General features: G+C 39.0%; 1 protein-coding gene across 11 annotated transcripts in view; it reads left to right on the top strand.

Moving 5' to 3' along the window:
• Positions 1-22,606, top strand: part of Tjp1 (tight junction protein 1) — a 240,956-nt gene that overhangs the window by 154,672 nt on the left and 63,678 nt on the right. For 10 of the 11 annotated variants that reach the window (XM_051206458.1, XM_051206456.1, XM_051206455.1 and 7 more), the window contains exon 3: positions 20,763-20,819. In XM_051206458.1, coding sequence (XP_051062415.1) covers positions 20,763-20,819 — 57 coding nt within the window. Of the gene's footprint in view, positions 1-4,912; positions 5,023-20,762; positions 20,820-22,606 lie in introns of those variants that run through there. The other variant, XM_051206463.1, reaches the window with a different exon arrangement.

Genomic DNA, 22,606 nt, shown 5'->3' with positions numbered 1-22,606 from the left:
TTATTTGCTAATCAATGTCAGTCTAAGTAAAGAGAAATTTAAAATGTAAAATATCAGCACAAAATTTTCCATTCGTTTTAAATGTCAGTCTCAAAGATTTTAGTCCTATGAGGAGTTGATAAAATCCAGACGTTGTGGCTTGACCCTGGAGGATGCTTCAAGCTGGCCAGAAGTGACCAGTACAGCCAGACTTAGGAAGGTTGGAAAGAGCCCATGGAGATCCCATATCCCTGGCAGGCATGCAAGAAGCACTGGTCTTCACAGGGACCTGGTGCCCCCTCTGTGTGTGCTTGGCCTGCTGGTTTGCTGGTATTCCCACCCCAACGGCCTTAAAATGCTTTGCTGAGATTAGGTAAGGAGAAAGTGAGTCACTACTGCTCCCACAGAGAGGAAATACGGAGGATAACCCCCCCTCTAGTGAAGGGGGCATGGTTATTCAGTCTAGGCTGGGTCAGAGATTCATCTCTAACTAAGATGGACCCTCTCACTAGCTGCCCATCAGACATTAAGTATCACTGCCTGCCTGAGGCCTGCCAAATGTACTTGTCCATGCACAAGGGAGCTCCTGCCTCTTGGTTAGATCCTTACCAGAGGCAGAAGCAGTGACACATAGTTAGGGCAGGAAGAGAATAGACCTCCTGAGGTATGGTAGCAGGTAGCCTAGATGCTCCTAGGAAGTGACTGGAGGTAGGATGAAAACACAGGCCAAAGTCCCAAGGGCAACTTCTATTGTCTCAGAATCACTTATTTCCAAAATACAGATCTCACATGAAACCTAAGATTCAACACCATCACTCTCCCGCCCCTCCTTCAGTACTGGGCTCCTGTGCACTGTAGTCAAGGGGTATCCATGGCTATTTTGTTCCTGCATTTTAAGTGGGAGACACTAGGGGAAGCTTGGATTATAAGGCAGAAATCTTTGGTCAAAGGTGATGGAGTCAGCTAGAAGGAGTGCAGGGTTGGCTTCCCTGTCCAGGGGGAGGATTAGCAGAAGAGGTGATCCATACTCAGGGTGGGTTATCAGTGATTTGACAGGGAGGAAGAGTTCCATTCAGCAGCATCTTTCCCCGTGGGGTTTGGTGAAAAGGTGCCTGGGCTGGGGAGAAGTGAACCATTAGGAGGTGTCAGAAGAGGCACACGGGATTAAGTGAAGAAAAGCATTGCACTGCTCAGAGCTGAGCCAGGCAGCCCTCAGCTTCTATAGTCATGGCATGGCTGTAGCCTCTCAAGTTCTGTTTGTGGTCTATTCAGGACCTCGAGAGAAGAAAGCACCACTCGTTACAGTTGGAGGAAGGGTGACTCCAAGAGACAGGTGTTTGGTCTTGACAGATGGTCTGTAATAGTCCAGTTGGAAGGATTCTTTTTTATTCTGAAGAGAACTTAAAAAAAGATTCAGTTTTAGTGTTTATATGGGCTATGGAAAAAAGTGAAATGACAATGGGAACGATATGGAAGGGTAGCTGTGGAGGAAGATGTGGTACGTCGCAATCTATGCATTTATGGGAATGTCACAGTAAAACCTGCTAATATGTGAAATTAACAATCACTTGCGGTAAAAAGCAAATCACATTGATCATAACAATATTTTTATATTTTATTGTAGTTAAATATGTAAAATTATAGTTAACTTTAAATATACAATTTATGACGTTTATTTTAAAATAAGATTTATAAATAAGTGCTGGTGAAATGACTCAACAGCTTGATGAACACACACACACAATCACACACACACACTCACACACACACACACTCACAGACACACATACATACTCACACATACACTCACACAGTCACACATACACACACAGTCACACACTCACACACACACACACACACACACACACACACACGGAAAAGTAAATAAGTATAAACTAAATATTGAGCTTGATAGCCACATGCATGTATGCATGCATGCATGTATGTATGTAGACAGGTCTCTCTATATAGTCCTGGCTATCCTGGAACTCACTATGTAGACAAGCTGGCCTCAGAATCACTGAGGTCCTCCTGCCCCAGCCTCTGTCCTCTGCTGGAGTTAAAGACATGCATATCATGCTCAGCTTGTTTAAGGATTCTAGAAACTTGACAAGTCACAGAGAGTTTCTTCCCCATTTTGCTCTGCTCTGTGACATATGAAAGTCCCGAAGCCATCCACAGACTCTTTAGTGATGTGCTCTGGTCAAAACATTCAATGATACTACTCAACTATTGTTGTGTTATCAAGATCACCTTATGGTACCCAACATTTCCTCTTTCCTTTTCAAAAGTAAACACACAACTCTTATCAAAAGCAACACTAATAAAGTGTTTTAGAGATTGTTGTTGTTTGTTTTGTTTTTACAGTGGAAACAAAAATATACTAGTGTAAAATGTAAGTGTAGGAATAGTTCATTGAGTCAAGGCTGTTTCATTAAGTAATTCTAAGACTTCTAAAGACTCTGAATGCTTAGTGCTTCTTGCAATCTGACCACAGACACCAGAAATCCCACAGGAAGTTGTGCTTCTGAGTGTTGTGGTTTTTAGTTTCCTGTTCCTCTGCATTAGATCAGAAAGAAATCTGTACACAAAGGGAAATTCTTGGTTGAGCTTTTTCTTGTAACTCTAAATAAGATTCTTTAACTCACTTGTATTTCTTCCCTTTTGATTTAAACCTAGAGGAAATGTAGCCACATTCATCTGTACTCATTAATGTCACGGTACATATTGACAACTTTTTCAGTGTTCAGTGGATAAACTCTTATTAAAGTTAAGGGTTTGTCTCTGAGATTATGCTATATTCTGTCTACTCCATATTGAAGCACCTCCCCCTAGATAAACTGTAGGGTGGAGCTAGATTCCTGACAACAGTGTTTTTCTTTAAAATGATTTAATTTTTTATTTTTATTAGCATACAAATTAATAGGTGTCATTATGGCATCTTCATTTCTATAAATGATAGGAACTTTCCTTGCTATCTGGAGAAGATACACAAATATAGGTTGGTTTAGATAATAAGAATATCTGTTCAACTTACCTAGTGTAATATACAATTCCATTTAGATAACTTAATTCTGTTATTCAAAATACCATTGGAAAAATTTAAAATGTGATGTTAACTGGAAATTTTTAATTGATGCACTTTTTAAAGCAAAGTATTATGAAAGTGAATTTTTTTACTTGATTTTACTTTTTAAAAAGCCATGACAAAGATAAATAAGAGGTATATTGGATTTGAGACAAGTTGCAGAGCTCCAACATTTAATTTACACAGTGGGAAACTTGATAGAAGATTGACCAATGAAAAAAGGGTAAGAGTATGTGCATAAAACACCCTATCTGCTTCTAGGCAGGTTTGCAGAGTGCATCTTATTAAATGTTAATGCACTGATGTGAAAGACGTTCAGTAACCACTTTCTAATATAGGCACACCTAAGTCTTTTGTAATGCTGTTTTCTCGTAGGAAAAATTTAATCACCTTTCAAAGGCACTTTGCCTTTGAAACAATCACATGCAATATGGGTAAAACAAAAAGTGACTTTAACTGTTTTCTTTCATGGCAAGAAATAGAGTTTGGTTTGCATAATGCTCTTTTCTAGTTCAACTGGCTTAGCGTTGCAAAACAGGTGATTCTGAAATCTTAAATTGTTATATACGAATATTTCTTAGTTAGAATTAAGTTTGATTCTGTCATGCAGTTGAGTTCTAAAAACAATTGTTTAAACCCTATGTTTATGCTCCACTCCACCTTGCATGGCTATCATAGCATTATACCAGGTACTTTAAGGATGTTATTTAATGTTACTAAAATTTTTTGATATTTGTGAAGAGCTTTGCAGTAAACAGTGAAGCTCACTGTGGTTTTCTACCTACTTTTTCGTGTTCATCAAGGCAGTTGGCCTAAGTTTACGCAGTGGCAGACTGAACTGGTGGTGAGTTCCGCCTGTACTTATATACTTTTTTTGTCCAGCTTGAGCTGGAGGACATGGTTTAGAAAGGCAGGCAGCCTGATCTCTCTCTTCAGGGGCCAAGAATTTCAGCTGTCTTGATAGACCAAAAATGTCTAGGGAAGCATGAGAAAGTGGCTGGGATTATCTCTGGATGCTCAGATCTGTAACTTGACTTATTTAAGGCAGTTGGCTTGTTCTGAGTCTGCTAGAACGCTTCTGATGTACTTCAAACAAAAACACATCTCTCTTCAATAGGGTAACAATGACCAGACACGTGGTGACAGTTGTGACCATTGTTACTTGCGAGGTTAAGGAAACCAGTCAGGTATTGGCCAGGCCTGCCTTTCCTGCCACACTCTTGCGTGGGACTGACCCGGGGTGGCTGGCTGAGGAAGAGAGTAGACAAGTCTTCGTAGGGAGTCGAAAAGCTTTGGTACACAGGGGTTTGGGGTTCTCGGGGGCGAATTCTGCCGGATCTTTGACAAAAAACAAACAGGATGGCTCGCGAAGCAGCGGAAACCGCCTAGCAAGTTACTTTGGAGAGCTGAGCTTTTCCTTCCGCGCGGGGGTCGGAGCCGGCCTGGCCCCGCCCCTCGCAGAGGCCCCGCCCCCGCCGGCTGGGCATGCTCAGTGGCCCGGTCCGGCAGGTTTTGCGTGGCTGCTGGAGTTGCCCGCGACGGCTCTGCCCGCCGACGGCACGTCTCTCGGCGGCCGCGCGTTCCCGGGAAGTTACGTTCGGGAGCGGGCTTCTGAGGAGACGCCCGAGGGCGGAGGGGACAGCCGGGGGTCCCGGCGCTGCGGAGCGGCGGACGGGCCGAGGGCGGCGGAGGCCGAGCAGGCGCCCGGGTGTGCCCCGCGGAGTAGCCCGGGCGGGGCGGACGCTTCCCGGACTTTTGTCCCACTTGAGTCCCCTCCCCGTGGGCCGGGCCTTTCCGGCCGCCCCCGCCCCTGCCCCGCTCGTCCCCGGGAGATGTTTATGCGGACGGTGGCGTGAGGAGCGGGCGGGCGGGCCGGCGGCGCGGAGTTTCGGGTCCGAGAAGCCTCGCGCGGCGCCGAGAGAGACAAGATGTCCGCCAGGGCCGCGGCCGCTAAGGTGAGGGCTCACGGCCGGCGGGGCTGCGGGCGGGGCTGTGCGGGCCGGGGGACCGGCGGGACCTCGCCCCGCCCTCCCCGCGGGCGGCAGCCGGGGGCGACGATGGTGGGGCGGGGGAGGTTGGGAAGGAGGGCGGGCTGGAGACGCGCCTGGCGCCCGGGCAGGTGCACGATTGCGGTGCCTGGCTCCGGCTCGCGCTGGGAGGCGACGTGCAACAGGTCTCGCGCCTGGAAAGTCGCCCCGGGTGAGGGTTCTCAGGTCCCCGAGAGCGTGTCCGCGGAGACCCGGGGGGGTGTCACCTGCAGCAAGCCGGTGGGTAGCCGGGGCTGTCTCTGGAGGAGTGGTTGGTACCCGGTGAAACCATGTAGTTTCGATCTGATGTCACCCGCTGCGGTATGCGCAATGGCAGCGATAAAGCTTTGAGACAGCAAAACACTCAGCTTGAGAATAGCTAAGATTCCCTCCCCCCCCCAGGTTTATTATTTATGTGAGGCAACAGAGAAGGAAAGTTCTTAACACTAATTTCAACTTTAAAAAGTATCACAGAGTGTCCCTACACATGGACAATAAGATGGACTCAACAACAGAAAATACCTGGTGAATTCTGCACAAAACAAGTTTCCGATCCATTTCCCCGTGTGTTTTTAAGTGTGTTTCTTGATACAACATGCCTTATATTTTATTAAGTACTACATTAAGCTAAAAATTTTAAAAGCGAGTTGGAAGAACACTTTTGTACATTTTAATTCTATTTCAAACATCCTGCAGTGCTTGCTCTTTCAAACAATGACAGGAATACAGAATGTGATGAGTGAACAAACTCCCTTTAAAAAAGAATCCATTACTCAAATAACCTATAACAGGTGGTGATTTTATGTATTTTTCTATTTGAAATACTTAATCATAACCTTTGGGATAGAAGGAAGCGTTTGAATTCTTCACAGGATCTTGTCCTTTGGCTGGCAGTAGTTAGCTGTTTGGTTAGTAGTGAATAGATTTTTTTTTTTTTTAAGGAATGATGTATTCCTTCTTTAGTAATAATTTAGTTTAGTTTGTATCTTTTTTGAACGTACATTGATAAATGATCTAAATGTAAGGCTAGGACCAAAAACTAGAATCAGTGCAACATTTTGTTACTTATAAAACATAAACCTATTTACCTTTGCTGGGACTTCCTGGGAAGAAAGGCTTTGTTGCCATATTACACAGAATGTCACTTTGTTTCGAAGTGTGAGCCCTGGTACTTGATATTCAAGACGACACACTTGGAAAGTGTTATTGAGAGAAGTGTTTCCAATAGCTTGCTATGGCAAGGTGATTTAGAAGGTGTGCTTACACATAAATTATGATATTGAGATTTTTTTTTTTTATGGAACATGGCAAGACTTTTCTAGTTAAAACATTTGCATGCTTAACTAGTAATTGAAGGGTTATTTTCCTGGATGCTGTATTGGGGTGCACAGGTAAATGCAGTGCTAGCCAGTTGTTTCCCTAAGTCACGTTTATTGTTCTCAGGAAATCAAAAATGCTTAAGAGCTCAACTCTGTCAGTGCTTTACAGACACTAATTTTGAAGCACAACCGTTGTAGAGTGTGTGTCTAAGCCAGTGCATTTGATTATGTGTTTTTGTAATGGTTGAGTAGTTTTCATCTTGCCGTTCATCATTGCCTTTTTGAGATGTTTTGCTTGTTTCCAGGATATTGTTACGGCAATGAGTACCCTTTAAGTAATTGTATTTATGTATTTTTAATCTGCCTACTTACTACTGTATGGAAAATTCTTAAAAATGAAATTGCTATGTCAAAGAGTTCATTTGAAATATTGATATACCCATTTAAATCTTCCTCCAGAGCCTATACTTAAGAATAAATACAACAAATGATGGTTTGTTGCTCAAATCTAGGAGAATCAAACTCTGTGGGTGAAGAGTCAGAACCTACTCTTGGTTCCTAAATGGATGTTTAAGTGAAGTGCAGTTCCAAGTAGAATGCCAGTGTGGTATTATAGAAAACATGATAGCTGGATGTTTATTTTACCACATAAATGAGTGGTCCTTTCAGAAATGAGTCCTTTCAGAAAATCTAATTAGTATAAATTCAGAGTAATTTAAAGTAGGCTATTGGTTCAGGAATAGAGAATGGTGCCTCACAGCCAGAAATAAATAAATATTATTCAGAAATAAATAATACTTATTCAGAAATAAATAAATATTTATTTATTTATTGGCTGTTAGTGTTTGTGATCAACTTTTAATGTGTGCTAAGGTGTATATTCTCACAGTAATGCTGTGAAGTGGAAATAGTTTGCTTTGGTACACTTAGCCCAGCAAAAGGGAAAACTGTGAATATATCTTAAAATAAGCATAGATTATTGGTAAAGGACCCATTATCCAATAAATAAAACTACAAAGACTGCTATTTCTTTTTTAAATGTTTCTTTTTTGCTTCATATGCAACAACAAAAAAATCCAGATGAATCTTTGTTACAGTTGTTTTTTATTGTGGGTGTCTAATGGGAGTACATATATGCTGTGGTGACCCAGTGGATGACAATTTTGTTGCTTTGGTCAGTCTTGCATCTGTGAGTCACAAGCACCTTTGTCTGCTAAGCCATCCTTCCTTCACTGCCCTTCATGAAGTTTTAAGTGCTTGAAAAAAAATAAGTGAAAAAGCACTAGGAGAAAAGTGTAGGGAGACATAAGCTCTCGAGCTCACAACACACACACACACACACACATACACACACACACACACACACACACACACACACAGAGAGAGAGAGAGGAATGTTTGAAAAGGAATTCTCTGTGCATGATATTCAGTAAATAAAGGAAAAAGCCTTTTATGTGTATGATGTGTATCTGAATTTGCAGTGAATTTTGCTTACTAGTGTACTTGGTAACATTTAAAAGTTGAAAACAGAAATTTGGGGATGGTTGGTTTTTTGCCTTACCAAATACTTGTTTAACTAGGTAAGAAAATAGTAATTATTAGGAATGTTTTCATTGGCTGACCCACTGACAGTGACTGAAGGGAGTTGAAAAGCTTCTGTGCTTTCAAGTTGTATCACATTGGAGAAACAGTAAAAATTATTGTGCCTTCCTTGGCTTCCTTATTGTTTTGCTGTGTAATGAAATGTTTGTATCAGAGAAACAGTTTTGCTTTTCTAGTGGCTATGTCTGGAGTAATGTAGATGGGTATACAAATGATTTACACTTTTTTAAACCATTGCTCTGTTTATTGTGAGGGTTCTCAGGAATTTATATCAAGTGAGGCACAGTGAGTTTTTTTAGTAGTTGGACATTTTGAAATTTAACTGCAGAAAATATCTAAACTAATTTGCAAAACTTATTACATCAGTCTTTTGGTTTTCGAGACAGGGTTTCTCTGTATTGCTTTGGAGCCCGTCCTGGAACTAGATTTGTAGACCAGGCTGGACTTGAACTCTGCCACCAACGTCCCACGGCATCAGTTTTTATGGATAAGGATTGCTTGCTAAGGAACTATTAAATAAGTTTTAATTTGGTACTTAAGTGATCAGTGAATATTTGCTTCATATACTTCAAGAGTAAAGTAAAAAACGTACTTGAGTCTTAAGATTTTCACTTTATTGAGTCTGCCACCATTTATTTTCTTTGCTCTAGTGATACCCGTCTCTCTCCCCACTCAGTTTGTACAGTAGTTTTCACCAGGATGTAGTATTTTAGGCACAGGCTTTTAAGTATGTATGTTCAGCATTTTAGATGCTATTCATTAGAACTTTATGTAATGTAAATTGGCTGGTAGTATATTATGTAGCTTCATAACTTACTGATGCAGTGCCGTTTTCTCCAGTAGTTTTCATGGTAGGAGCTTGTCAAGTAAACTTTTATTTCAGATTTGAGGAAGACTCTTAATGCTGCTTCTGGCTTGCTGTGGTGGTAGTGTTAGCCCTGCTCACCAATATTAAGGTACATGAACCAATCTTTGGTTTTTAGGGCTATGATGGGTATTTATAGTTTCTTGTTTGATTTGAGGGAAAAAATATAGTAGCTTCACTTTTTTTTAAAATTCTTGTTTGGGATTCTGCCTCTTACTTACCTGCTTTTTAATCCTTTTCCATTTAGAGACCTAACATAAGTTCATTACAATTGTTAAGAATAAATCAGAATAAGTAAGATCAGTATGGTGTTAGGGAAATGTCTTAAAAAAATGTATTTAAAACAGTGGGTGTCTTTTAAAATAATGGTTTTGATGAAAATTTAGGACATACAATTTTGTTTCTTGGTTTAGCTTTAATGTGTTAATAATTCAGTTTTTTGAAAGACAAGAGTCAACTTTAAATTCCTGTGATATCCACCCTAGCTGCAGAACATCCCAGGCCTATACAGCTTGCAGTTACACTCACTCCAAGTCCCCACTGAGCCACCTAGTAATGGATGACAAGCTTGGGGGTGAGGGAGGGCAGGGGCAGCACTGTTGAAATGCAGAGTTTTTATCAAATGTCAATTAAAATTAAAAGATGACTTATTTAGGATGATACTCCTGAAATATTAGACTGCAGTTTGTTTTCAACCCCAAACTTTGAAAGGCAATGTCAAAAACAAACGAACAACAACAAAGACAAAACCCCAAACACCAACCAAACGAAAAAACCCCAAAACCCAACAACAACAAAACCATCTTATAAGTTTGGCAACAATTACTCTGATGAGAAGAATAGACATTAGGATAGTTTACCAAGTTTCTCTGTTTCTGAGTAGCATTTCCTTTGTAAGCCAACAATAAAAATGGGCCTTTTGCTATCTTTGACCTAGAGTGCTGTTTAATTTATTTATTACATTGAAGAGTATTACATTGAAGAGTGGCTTCAGGTTGCTCTTTTATGGGCCAACCATTCCATTTCTTCTTAAGCAGATAAATTCTTAATACGAGTGAGAAGCTTGGGTAGTTATAAAGGGTGTTAGTCAGGAGTTTCATCTTATAACCCAAAAGTGGACAAAATAATTGGATTCTGAATGGTTGGCTGTACAGTTCACTATAAAGCCAGTGGTGCCAAACTTTGTACCATAAAATACACCATTGCTTTGAGCTGTTGTATTTGTAGTGTGTTGTACTAAATCTAACTTTGGGGAACATTTAAATATTACATGTTAGTAGATTTTGTCACAGGTGCATTTTAGTTACTTGTCAGAACAAGGTATTTCTGTGCTGGTAAAACAGTAGGAAGTCAATTGGCTGACACATGAACTCACTTGAGTTTACCGTGTACACAAAGAAGGTCAAAATAAAGAATGTTTTCTGTGGGTAGTAATTAGGAAAAAAAAAATTCAAGTAAATTGATTTCAATTATCTGAAATCTTTTTTTTTTTTTTTTTTTTTTTTTTTTTATTATTATTATTTTATAGAGTCCATTCCCACGATAAAGATTTCCTTTTTCAGTCAGGTGGTGGTGGTGCATACCTTTAACCCCAGCACTCAGGAGCCAGAGGCATGGGTCTTCATGAGTTGGAGGCCAGCCTGGTCTGCTGACTGAGTTCAGGACAGCCAGAGCTACAGAGAGACATTGTCTCAGAAAAACAAATAAAATCCAATTTTCTTCTTTTAGGAGTTTTGGCTGTTGTGATATTGGTGCTATTATTGTTTTGAGGTGAGTTTTCATAAAACTGAGATCTATCCCAGACTCATTGTGTAGCTGAGGTTATCCCTGAATTCAGTTCTTCCTGTGTCCCCCCTCCCCACTGCCAAGTACTGGTGTTACTGATGTGAGCGATTCACTTTTTAAACATTTCAGATGATTGAATATATGTTAAATTTATTTTATTTTTTTGGTTTTTCAAGACAGGGTTTCTCTGTGGATTTTTGGAGGCTGTCCTGGAACTAGCTCTTGTAGACCAGGCTGGTCTTGAACTCAGAGATCCGCCTGCCTCTGCCTTCCAAGTGCTAGGATTAAAGGCATGTGCCACCACCGCCTGGCAATATGTTAAATTTATAATCAGATCTCTGTAAAGTTTTTATTTGTTTAATTTTTATGTGTATTGATGTTTTCTCCACATGTCTGTCTATTCAAAGGTGTTGAATCCCCTGGAACTGGATTTACAGTTAGTTGTGAGCTGTCATGCAGGTGCTGGGAATTGAACCCAGGTCCTCTGGATAAGCAGCAGTATTCTTTTAACAGTTGAGCCACTTTTCCAGTCCCCACCCCACTATTAAATCTTTTTTGTTTGTTTTTGAGGCAGGGTTTTTCTGTGTAGCTCTGGATGTCCTGGAACTCTATAGACCAGGCAGGCCTTGAACTCACAGATTCATCTGCTTCTGTCTCCCTACTGCAGGTATTAAGTCATGGGCCATCATGAACAGCTAATTAAATCTCTTGATTCTGGAATTTAGAAGGATGCCAAGGATGACTAATTGTTTTTGTTAACACTGAGTGCATTTTGGTTTAGTTATGTGCTCTTTAGAAGTTTATATAACTGGTTGGTGGTGGTGCATGCCTTTAAACCCAGCACTTGGGAGGCAGAGGCAGGTGGATCTCTGAGGCATAGGCTCGCCAGCCTGGCCTATACCATGACAGACAGGACTACACAGAGAAATGTTGTTTTGAAAAACCAAAAGAAAAAGTTTATAGTATTCAACTGTTCTATCTATAGTGTAATGATCAGTTTTAAAACTTGTAATTCATTGTAAAAATAACCAAAGAATTTTGGGCTGGGTGTATCTCTCAGAGAGCTTGCTTGTCTAGCATACACAAGTCCAGTGTTTGGTCCCTAGTACTGCATGAAGTGGGTGTACAGTGTATGCTTTAGTTCCAGCTCTGGGAAGATAGAGAGATCTGACGGTCAGTAGCTCAAGGTCATCCTCATCTGCGTAAAGTGTTCCAGACTTATGGACTACTTGATCTGCCTAGGCTGGTCTTGAACTTGTTATGTGGTCCAGACTGATTTTGAACTCAGTTCTGCCTCAGCAGTGATTACAAAACTATTCCACTGTATCTAGCCTGCCCTTCATAGCCTTTTATTGTAGGAAGATTTCTTGCCTTACTGACTTTGGGAGGAGAAAATAGGTTAAGTTGTGGGTTTTGTACTGGTTGAATATTATGCAAAAAAAGAATTATCTGAACAAATTATCTAGCTATTAGAGTTCTAACAGTTATGTGAAAGCTGCTTTTGGTTAGTTTTAATTTTGAGAACATTTTAATACATTATGGTTAAATCTTAAATTTATAGTGAGCATTCCCTTACTTGAGTCTGGTAAGATCATTGAAATCTCCAATCAAGAGATAATATGTATTTTAGACAAAAACATGAAAAAACAAATCTTTCAAAATGTAAATTTTTTCCAGTGGTATCATATAAAAGGACTTTAGAAGACTTATTCAATAGTTTTGTGGTTTTTTTGGTTTTTTTTTTTTTTTTTGTTTTTTTTGTAGTGGTCTATTTAATCAAACAAAAATATACTATAATGATGCTATATTGCCTATAAAATTGGAAATGAATGGACATTGAAAATATAATCTGTATTTATGTTGAGTGCTGACTCACAGATACAGAGGTTAGTGTTTCATAGATATGCTATTTGATCTTTACAATTCTATTTTACAGATGAAGGATCCAAAGCTAATTCATTTGCTATAGTTAGTCACACATCTGATTATAACTCACATATGTGTACATTTAAATGCTCCTGTGTTCTAGATGAGCATCAGGCGAATATTAGTATATGTTAGGTGAATCTTAGACTGGCCAAGTAGCATGAGTCATAAAAGTTGGGAACATGCTACTACTGTATTTGTTGGAAGCAAGCTGCAGTGAAGGACGCGGCTATTGAAGCTCTAACTGGTTTTCTTCCTAGGGTCAGACAAGCCAGATCTTCCAGTTTTTCAAAATAGGTTATAAATATCGATTTTGACATAAATGCCTTGACTCAATTAATTTTTTAATCTTCTTATTGTGAAACATAGTATTAATTTATAAAACGGCATTAAGCAAGTGTACATAAATGAATTATGAAGTGGCTACCCATATAAACATTGCTTACCTGTCAGCAGGCCAGATTCTAGCAGCAAGAAGTCCAGTAAGATAAGGTCTTAAAAATACGGCCATTGAATAAGCTTAACGTTCTTTCACTTAGTAAGTTTAGGGTGTAGGTTTTGAATTTTGGGGATCTATCTTATCATTAGCTACTGTCTCACCTACTTAAAAGCGAGCAGGAGTAGAAAATACAAACAGTACCCAGCTCAGACAGTTGTATACTCAACAGAGGACCTAGCATTTAGTAAGTTACCATGATTGATATAATTTTTGTTTTCAAGACAGAGTTTCCTCTGTGTAACAGCCCTAGCTGTCTTGGAACTCGCTCTGTAGACCAGGCTGTCTTCGAATTCATAGAGATCTGCCTGCTTCTGCCTCTTGAGTGCTGGGATTAAAGAAGTGCACCACCACTGCCCAGATGATTGACACACTTCTTATAAACATTATAAATGAAGCTCATTTTAATATTGGAGAAAGGCAAGTAGGAATTATGGTTGGGTTTATTTATGTACTAAGTTGATTCATGCCTAGTTTGATGGTTGGGCAATAGACCCTTTGAAGTACATTACAAATCTAGTGTATGTGACTCAGTTTGGATATTCACCTTGTGGTGAGTGATTGATTAACAAGTCTTTTAGTTTTTAATCACCTGAGCACCTCTGATCTTTTCAGGTAGTCTGCTTGTATTTTCTATCATTTATGTCTTTCTCCCTTCATACACACTATGCAACATTCACACTAATTCTCTTTGGAGTGCATTAGTGGCCTTCTAAGGGCCCTCTAGTAATGGATCAGTATTTAACCCTAGTATATGAATGGATAGAGGGATACTTTCTCAGCCAAGACATGCTATCCAGGGGGGAGGGCCTAGGCCCTGCTCCAAAGGATGTGACAGACTTTGAAGACTCCTCATGGAAGGCCTCACCCTCCCTGGGAAGCAGAAAGGGGATGGGCTGGGGTTTGGTAGGGGTGCTAGGGGACAATGGGAGGGTGAGGGAACTGGGATAGACATGTAAAACAACCTTGGTTCAAATTTAAATAAAAAAAAAGGAAAAAGAAAAAATGTTCAAAAAAGTTAGCCACAGCTTTTCTAAAATGAAAATCTCCCTCCCTCCCTCTCTCCCTCCCTCCCCTCTCCCTTCCTCTCTCCCTCCCTCCCCCCTCCCTCCCTCCCTCCCTCTCTCTCTCTCTCTCTCTCTCTCACCCTGTGATAATTCCATATAACTGACCAACTTCCCTCCTCCAGTAATGAGTAGCTCCTCAGCTAAAGGTGGGGCCTCATGAACCCCTTGCCTCGCCATGTGCAAATAGCTGCAGCTTCTGTGAGTTTGTGAGTTCAGAAGACAGCATTTCACAGCGCTCCTCATCCTCAGGCTCCTAAATTCTTTGTGCCTTCTTTCCATGGTGCTATAAGCTATAAAGTAATCTTTTCAAAATCTAAGTGTTATGATTAGTTTCTCTACCACGTCTTCTAAAACACAAAAACATTCACTCATTCTAAAGTTTATGGGTTCATTGGCTTTAGGTAGTAAAAGATTGAAATTGGTAACATGGTCAGTAAACTGTTACTGGATAATTGGGCCGTTGTCTACTTGAATGACCTCATCTTTTATCTTTGTCTTTGCCCTCTGTTGACAGACTTTGCTTTCCTCTTCTCATTTATTAAACTCTGTGTGTGTGTGTGTGTGTGTGTGTGTGCGCGCGCGCGCACGCACAGTTTGCTCATGAAGACCAGAAGAGGGTGTCAGATCCCCTGGAGCTGGAGTTCCAGGAGGTTGTGAGCTCCTTGAGATGGGTATTTGGAGCCTGCCTAACTCTGGTCCTTTGAAAGAGTTGTAAGCTTGCTTACTTAACCTCTGAGGCATCTCTTCCAGTCCCTCCTTAGTTCATGCGCTCACTGCCAGGTTTCTCTTTGTTCCTCTCGGACACTGGTTTTCTTTCTTGGTAGTGCTTATTTAAGCCCATGATTATATATCAAGTCAGGAAGTGTTTGGGTCATCTTTGTTTCCCACTAGAGTGTAAGTTCTGGTAGACACACGGTCATATTTGATTGTGCCGGGTTATTTGGAGAACTTAATAAAGTATCATAGCATGTAATAAAATGAGATGTTTTTGCCAGGGATTGGGCTTTTGATTAGACTGCTTCCTTTACTTGGAATGTTTTCCACATCTATCCTTCTTCACTCATCTTTCTTTGGTTTCTTTTTTCTTGAAGAGATTTATCTTGAGCCCAGAAACTAGGTCAGAACCCAGCAGTGTCAAGACCCTAAGCTTTCTTTCCACCACTTAGAACTCAAACTTAATTGTCTGCTGGCTAGTTGATAAAGTGTTAACTTTGACAGTTACATACTTAGTTGTTGTATTAGATGATCTTTTAAAATGCTCCTGTTAGATGTTTGCTTATCTCTCAGATTCCCTATACTTTTTCTTTTCTGGAAAAGAAGGTAGCTGCTGAAGTAACTGGCCCAGGGAATTTTTCTTAGTGCTAGCTGGGTCATGGTAGGGACACTCTTTGTTTTGGTCTGCTCAGATTAGTGATTTCTAGTTCCTTAAAGTTGTCTTTCTTTTGTCATTTGAAAAACCTTTCAAATGGAAATTATGTTGACTCTCCCATGTTATTTTCATTTTAACACAGATACCATTACCACATAACATGTTTGTTTGTTTGTTTGTTTTTATAAGACTTTTCCCTCCACCCCTTCCCTTCTGACCCTTCCATATGGTCTTTTGTAGCCCAAGCTGGCCTTAAACTCTTGATGGACTTAGTTGTCTTGAATTCTTGCTCCTCATGCCTTCCTGTAAGTGCTGAGATCGTAGGTAGGCATAGGTCACTACACCTGGCTTTATAAATGGTATCAGATTCTAAGGTTTTTGTAGTTGTTGCTTAGAGTTTTTTTTAAGTGCTTGCCTAGATTTCATAGTTCATTAGATGTCACCGGATAATAGTGTTTCAATTTTATTCTTTTGTGGTTTATTAGCTGGAATATCTTAAGAAAAACTTTCATGTACTGTTTGTTTACCGTGGTACTGTTTGTATAAGAAAGACAGAATAAACACTTAGTCCCTTGTAAGTACCGGAAAAAAAAATGTACTATAATTAACTGTTTTAATGTTTATCTTTTTAAAAAGGGTAGACAAATGGGCATATTATATATATTTGATTTACTTTTACGAATTTTGTTACAACTTTTACTTTATTTTGAAGCATTTCTAACAGTGCATTAAAGTGAAAGATAGATTATGCTATATATAAGTTAATTTTTAAGTTGGATACATCTCTGCCTAGCTTCTGGAGCAAGAAGCAATCTTAAAATGTCTAGGAGTTGTTTCAACTTCTGTGCCTGTGTACAAGGGTAACTCTATCCTTACTTCTAACTGGTAAACTATTTTTGTTTTGTCTGCTTAATTTAAAACTCATGTTTTGTGGGTTATAAGGTTGGCAAATACAAAAATTTAAATATATGATTCTAAAGCCAACCATTTCCCTTTGGATATATAAATATGCTTTAAAAAATTGGCACCTTTTTCATTTTTCTACATGATTTTCTTTATTAAATTCTGAAATACTCTATTTATAGAGATATTGATTTTCCTGCCACTGTCACTATTCTCACATATTTCTGACATAGTTGTGCTCATTTGCTACTTAATTTTGATTGAAACTTTATCCTGTAGTCACTGCATGCATATTTTAATAACTGCTTGAATATTTTTATTTAATGAGTTGCTTTTTTTCTTGCATTTTTCTTGCTCTTGGAGTCTTTTTAGGACCTTATTCCATTGAACTTCAGGTTGACCTTCTTTACTACCTCTTGACATCTCTGTTTCGAGATGTTAATCAGTATCCCTCAGATCATTACCACTATATGCCATCTGCTATCTTTTAACACATATTCTATTCCCTGTCTTTGTACTGCATCTGTATAGCAGTTAGAGTATGATGTTTATTTGAAAATTCACAGAGGGCCAGGATCCATTCCTATACTTCTTAGTTCCTGACTCAGTCTCACCCCAAGAAATAGTCTTGTGTTCTACTTTAGGTGGAATAAAAAGCAACAAAAGTAAAACACAAAACAAGGTAAGAACAAACTTTAGAGCTCCAGGGAAAGTGGTAACATTTCAGGTAGAAGAATTGTTTTCAGGAGCCCGGAAAAGAGCAGGATTCGATTTTCCTAATGGAGCCATGCAGAAACTGTTCTGGGTGTTTTCTCGCTAATTTTCTGGGCATATATTTAGTATTATTTAAGGACCTACTATTTCTAAAGCTCATGGAAATTTTTTTTTGTGATGTTAGATAATAAAGTATATTGATCTTGGATTGAGAGATCTTCTGTTCTTGTATTTTGGTGTGTTTTCTGGACAGCAAAAGCGTTTTATAATAGCTCTGTTGGTTTTCATGTATTTTCACCAGCAATTTCTCAATATCTCTTGGTTCTTCCCCTCACCTAAAATATTATTCCTTTGTAACTAGATACTGGGTTCAATGCTATAGTCTTGTAGATTGCCCTGAGATCCTTGTCTACCCTGGATCTCAGTCTTGATCTTCAAACATGTCTACCCACCTGTCTAATTCCTGTGTCTCTGCCCTGATGGTTCCCTGAGTACCTCAAATAAAGCATGTCTGAGACTGCATTTGTAATTGTTGCCTGCCCTTTCAGAGCTGCACCCCCGCCACCTCCCTCCTCACATTAAACCTCCTTTTTGCCTTAAATCTGCCATCCATGTAACCATCTTCAGAATGAACTCTGATTGCACTGTTTGATTATCTAGAATTTATTAGTGTTTTCCCATTGAGTTTAACATTCTCAACATTACATCACAAAGCATGTGATATGTCTGGAGATTGCTGTTTCTCTGTTTAACCTTCTCCCCTTTACCTTCTTGACAGTTCAGCTCTCCTATCTTTCTCCCATTTGATTTGTAATTGGCCTAAAGGATGATGAAACTGCCTAGAATTAGGATCTCGAGTTGGCAGGAAGCCCTTTAGATTTGGTGATCCGAGTAGTGTATTTGCCAGCTGGAGCTTAGAACAAAGAAACCAAACAAACTCTTGGCAGATTCTGAAATAGCTTCTTTTGCTTCTTTAGAAATTATGATTCTAGTCAGTTGATACCAACTTAGAAGTATATGCAAAACTAACACAGCAGCCATGAATTGAAGTCACTTTTGATGCTAATTATTGAATTTGTAACCTATTCTTTAGTATATTTTAATAAATGGACTTTTGGAATTGGGAAGACCTTTTTCCTTCAAATAATTCAGTCTTAATTTCCTGTCCTTATAGGTGAAGAAAACTAAGATCTTATTTTAAATTTATAGTAGATTTGGGTGCTGCTCTTATTTCTGGGCTAGCTCATTTCCTGTGTGTCTTGCACAGTTAATAGAGACTACTAGAAGCAGAATCATCATGCTTAGTGGATTAATTTCCTTAGTTGCCTACAAGCCTAAACACTTAGAATGGTATTGGTGTGGTTTAAAAGAGGTCCTTATGTAGGTTTTACAATGATTTATTTTTTTAAATATTAACTGTTTATAGCATGAAAATTAGTTTGAACTTAAGTGTATGTGCACAAGTAATAGATGAACATTATAAAACACTACAAAAGGACTTAAAGCAAAGGCAAACCTCCCCACTCAGTTTGTTTCTCTCCAGAAGCTCTTGTATCTTAGGTATTCTTCCAGAGGCTCTTCTCCCTATTCTAAGGATCCAGTTTTCACTCATTAATAATCATTCCCAACATTTGATAAATGAAACCTTTAAAACAAAAAGTCCAACCAGAAACAAATATTTGAAACTTCAAGTAAAATTGGAATGTGAATGTAGTTTTAAATATGTTGCCAATTTATTATGAGTGGAAGGAGAAGAAGAGGAGGAAGAAGAAAAAGATAAACCACCTGATGAGAGATACACCCAGACTCCCTTTATTCCAAGCTTATGAGTGTGGACCCTTTTCACATCTTTTCAGCCTTCTCTCTACTTACACTTAAACAAAATTAGATTCGACAATACCCACGCTCTTTTGTAACTTGCTTTCCTTTGCCTAGCAATGTAAACTATGTGGTCTTCACAACCCTGGGGAGAACTACACACTTTTCATAAGATACTTACCAAGAAAAGTACCTGTTATCAGATCGATTGAAGTTTGGACTGATAGAGAAGGGATTAAAAAGTCATTGAAGCTCTGCTACTAGTTAACAAGTGGATCCAGAAAAAACTGTAGAGCTACACAAGCAGTTCCCATTGTTAATGTCAGCTGTGATTGCACAGACTGGCAGTTACTGCAGACATTTTATTATGTGTTTTAGTGAAACTGTTGATGTTTAATGATCCACTTATCTCTGTCACTGATTCACATTGATAGTGGAGGGTTTGTGGAGGGTTTTTGGTGGTGGTGTTGTGTATGTATATGTTCAAGAAATCTGGTCAGTTTGTGTTTAAAACAAAACAGCTTGATGTCCAGGGTAGTCTCATTAAAAGAAAGTTTTGCTGCTCGTGATTGGAAGATTGAAACAAAAGCTGGGAAGGTTGGCAGGTCTTATCTGTGGGGGTGAACAGAGAGGTCCTTTCTCTTTCCTCCCTTATTCATTTGGAAGGAAAGTCAATCTAGTTGCTTTGAATTTAGGGAGGGTGGCTTTCTTTACAGGGGCTCATTTTCTAAGGTGGCATTAATCTCCAATTAAAATTGCTGTGGGAAAAGAGAAATGGTCCCCTGGCACCTTGATGCTCAGAGTCTTGTGATGCTACTGATGCCTGTGTAACAGAAACAGATTTCACTTGTGTGAGATGCATTTATAGTAATAGCTGATGAGGGATGTTCTGAGAATGCCTCCTTTCACCTTACATTTTGATAACTCTGAAAATCTATTTTAGAAATAAATACATGTCAGCACCCCAGTTTATTAAAAAGTAATGCTAAGAGAGACTATTACTTTAAACCACCAAGAACAATTAGCCCAATTCAAAAGAAATTTGCTTTAAAATTGTGCGCGTTTTGTCTTGTAGATCATTTATTTTCTCAATGAGAGACTAATGGTGGGAGATAAAACTTACCCTCCCTGTGGTCAGGCTTAGATCTACATTGAAACTTGCATTGCTTTTTATGGTTCTTGGGGGTGGGGATGGAGAACTTGAGTTTTTTTTTAACTAGATTCCTATTTGTGATACATGTAATATAAAAACCTGTTCGGCTGTAAATGAAGTTAGAGGAGGCGAGTCTGACATAGAATTGAAACTGGATGGAGCAGCATTGTTCATAGCTTTAAACAACCTATCAGATGCTCTTCCTCTGTTTTCCTAGAATGTGTGCTTATACCCAGTGCAGAGGTATCTTGCTTGTTCTTGCTTTACACAGCATGAAGAATGTTCTCAAATATACGCTTAGATATTTCAAAACTGTTGCATCTTTTATTCTTGCCTATCTGATGTTAAGCATAAAGTTGCTGAATTAGCTAGCTTGAACTTGCTTTCTGCTTGCATTAAATGTAGAGCAGCATCTGTCCAAATTAAGTTCAAAACAAAGGAAGTTCCTGTGTCTGGTTTCCTATCTCTTAAAACAATACAAAACAAAACACAAACCCTTTCATAGTTAAGTGTGTTCCAGAATATTTTTAATATTAACAGTGAAAATATTGGTATTTTATTGTGCTAAGGTGTTTTCAGATACTTTCCTTTCTTTATTAAAAACTTATTTTTTGAAAAAAGTAAATACATTGTTTTCCTTTCCTTTATCAGAGCACAGCAATGGAGGAAACAGCTATATGGGAACAGCACACAGTGACGCTTCACAGGGTGAGTGTCTGCTGCAGTAAATAATCTGTGTTATAATTCAGGATACTGGCAGCTTTGAAAACAATAGAGAAAGCCAGATGTCAGGAAGCCAAAAGAAAGGGGAAATTTGCTCTATATTCTTTTGTTTAAAATTAGATTTGTAATAAATTCTTCATTAAGGTCAGAAGTAAGCATGATTACTTTTTCACATATCCTTTTGGTTTTTCTTATATATGTGCTATTTTTATCTCTGAATTTAAGTGATTTGTTGCTTAGAATTTTGAATGAAAAGATAAAGATTATACATTAAATTATATACTTGTTTTATGTACATGTTTGTAGGCTTGGGGTTTAATTTTAAAGCAAATTATGTTCCTAATAAAATCTTGCAAGCAGTCTTGGTATGTTAGCTCAGTTGATATTGTGCTTATTTTAGTACACATGAAACCCTGAGTTCCATCCCCATCTGAAATCCTGGCACTCAGGAGATAGAAACAGGAGGATCAGAAATTGAAGGCCATCCTTAGCTACTTAGAAGGGTGTGTGTGTGTGTGTGTTTTGTTTTGTTTTGTTTTGTTTTTTTTAAGAAATGGGGAAGTGACCCAACCTGTCCTATAAAACCTTGGTGTTTACATATTTGAAATGAGGCTAGAAGCTGTAGAAGCTGGAGACATAGCTCAGCAGGAAATAGTACCTGCTTTTCAAAAGCACTCAAATTTTAGTTCCTAGTACCCACGTTGGGTTGCTCACAACTGTCTGTAATTCCTTCTCTGCATGAACACACACACACACACACACACACACACACACACACACACACACACACACACACACGTGCCCCAAAACTTAAAAATTAGCTGGGCATGGTATCACACACTTGTAATCTCAGCACTAGGGAGGCAGAGGCAGATGAATCTTTGTGAGTTCAAGGCCATCCTGTTATATATGGCCAGGATGGCCAGGGCTACATAGAGAAAGCTTGTCTCAAAAAATAAAATAAGATGGCTAATGGCACCAATCATCCTTTATCTGTTCAAACATGTCTCCCAAAATTCACCCCCTTTTCTCTTTTTGAGCAGAGCTGATTAGAGAATGTTTAAATATATATCATATGCCTTACACCAATTACTCCTGAGAAGCTGATGTGGCTGGGGGGCAGGGAGGGGATCATGCTCCTGGACAGCACTGCTGATTATCTCATGAGTGTTTCAGTCTGCACATAGTGCTAGAGAGTCAGTTAATTATTCAAATGAAGTGGTTTTGAGCAGATATGGTTGACCTTTTCCTGTCTCACTAAATGAAGAAATCATTTTAACAATATATATCTTAACTTTTAGTTCGTAAGCTGAAATGTAGCTTCCTGTTGTTTGAATTGTGCTTAATAGGTAGCATATCTAAATCAGATGTGTGACATATAGAATAATTTTATACCTCATGCCTTCCATTTGGTTGGGATATACTAGCTTGGTAGCATAAAGTATTACATTTTCTTAATACCTTCGTCATTTTTGTTGGTGTAATTTACGTGACAGTAAATATATACTCATCTAGTACATTTCTGAGTTTTGACAATCAGTAAATATATACTCATCTAGTACATTTCTGAGTTTTGACAATCACATAACCAATAGCACAGTAAAAGTGCAGAGTGACTCCATTACTTTAAAACTTTCCTTTTGACTGCTCCCCCCACCCTTCGTAATCAACCTTCTCCCTTTACTCTGTCTTTAGCCACTGATCTGTCTTTTTAAACTTTGACCTTTCCTGGGATGTCATTTAAATGGATTCATATAATACGTCGCCTTTGA

Source organism: Phodopus roborovskii, unplaced genomic scaffold (assembly GCF_943737965.1).
Source record: "Phodopus roborovskii unplaced genomic scaffold, PHOROB, whole genome shotgun sequence".
In the NCBI taxonomy this organism is placed as follows: Eukaryota; Metazoa; Chordata; class Mammalia; order Rodentia; family Cricetidae; genus Phodopus; species Phodopus roborovskii.
This window is presented reverse-complemented; position numbering and strand designations above follow the sequence as displayed.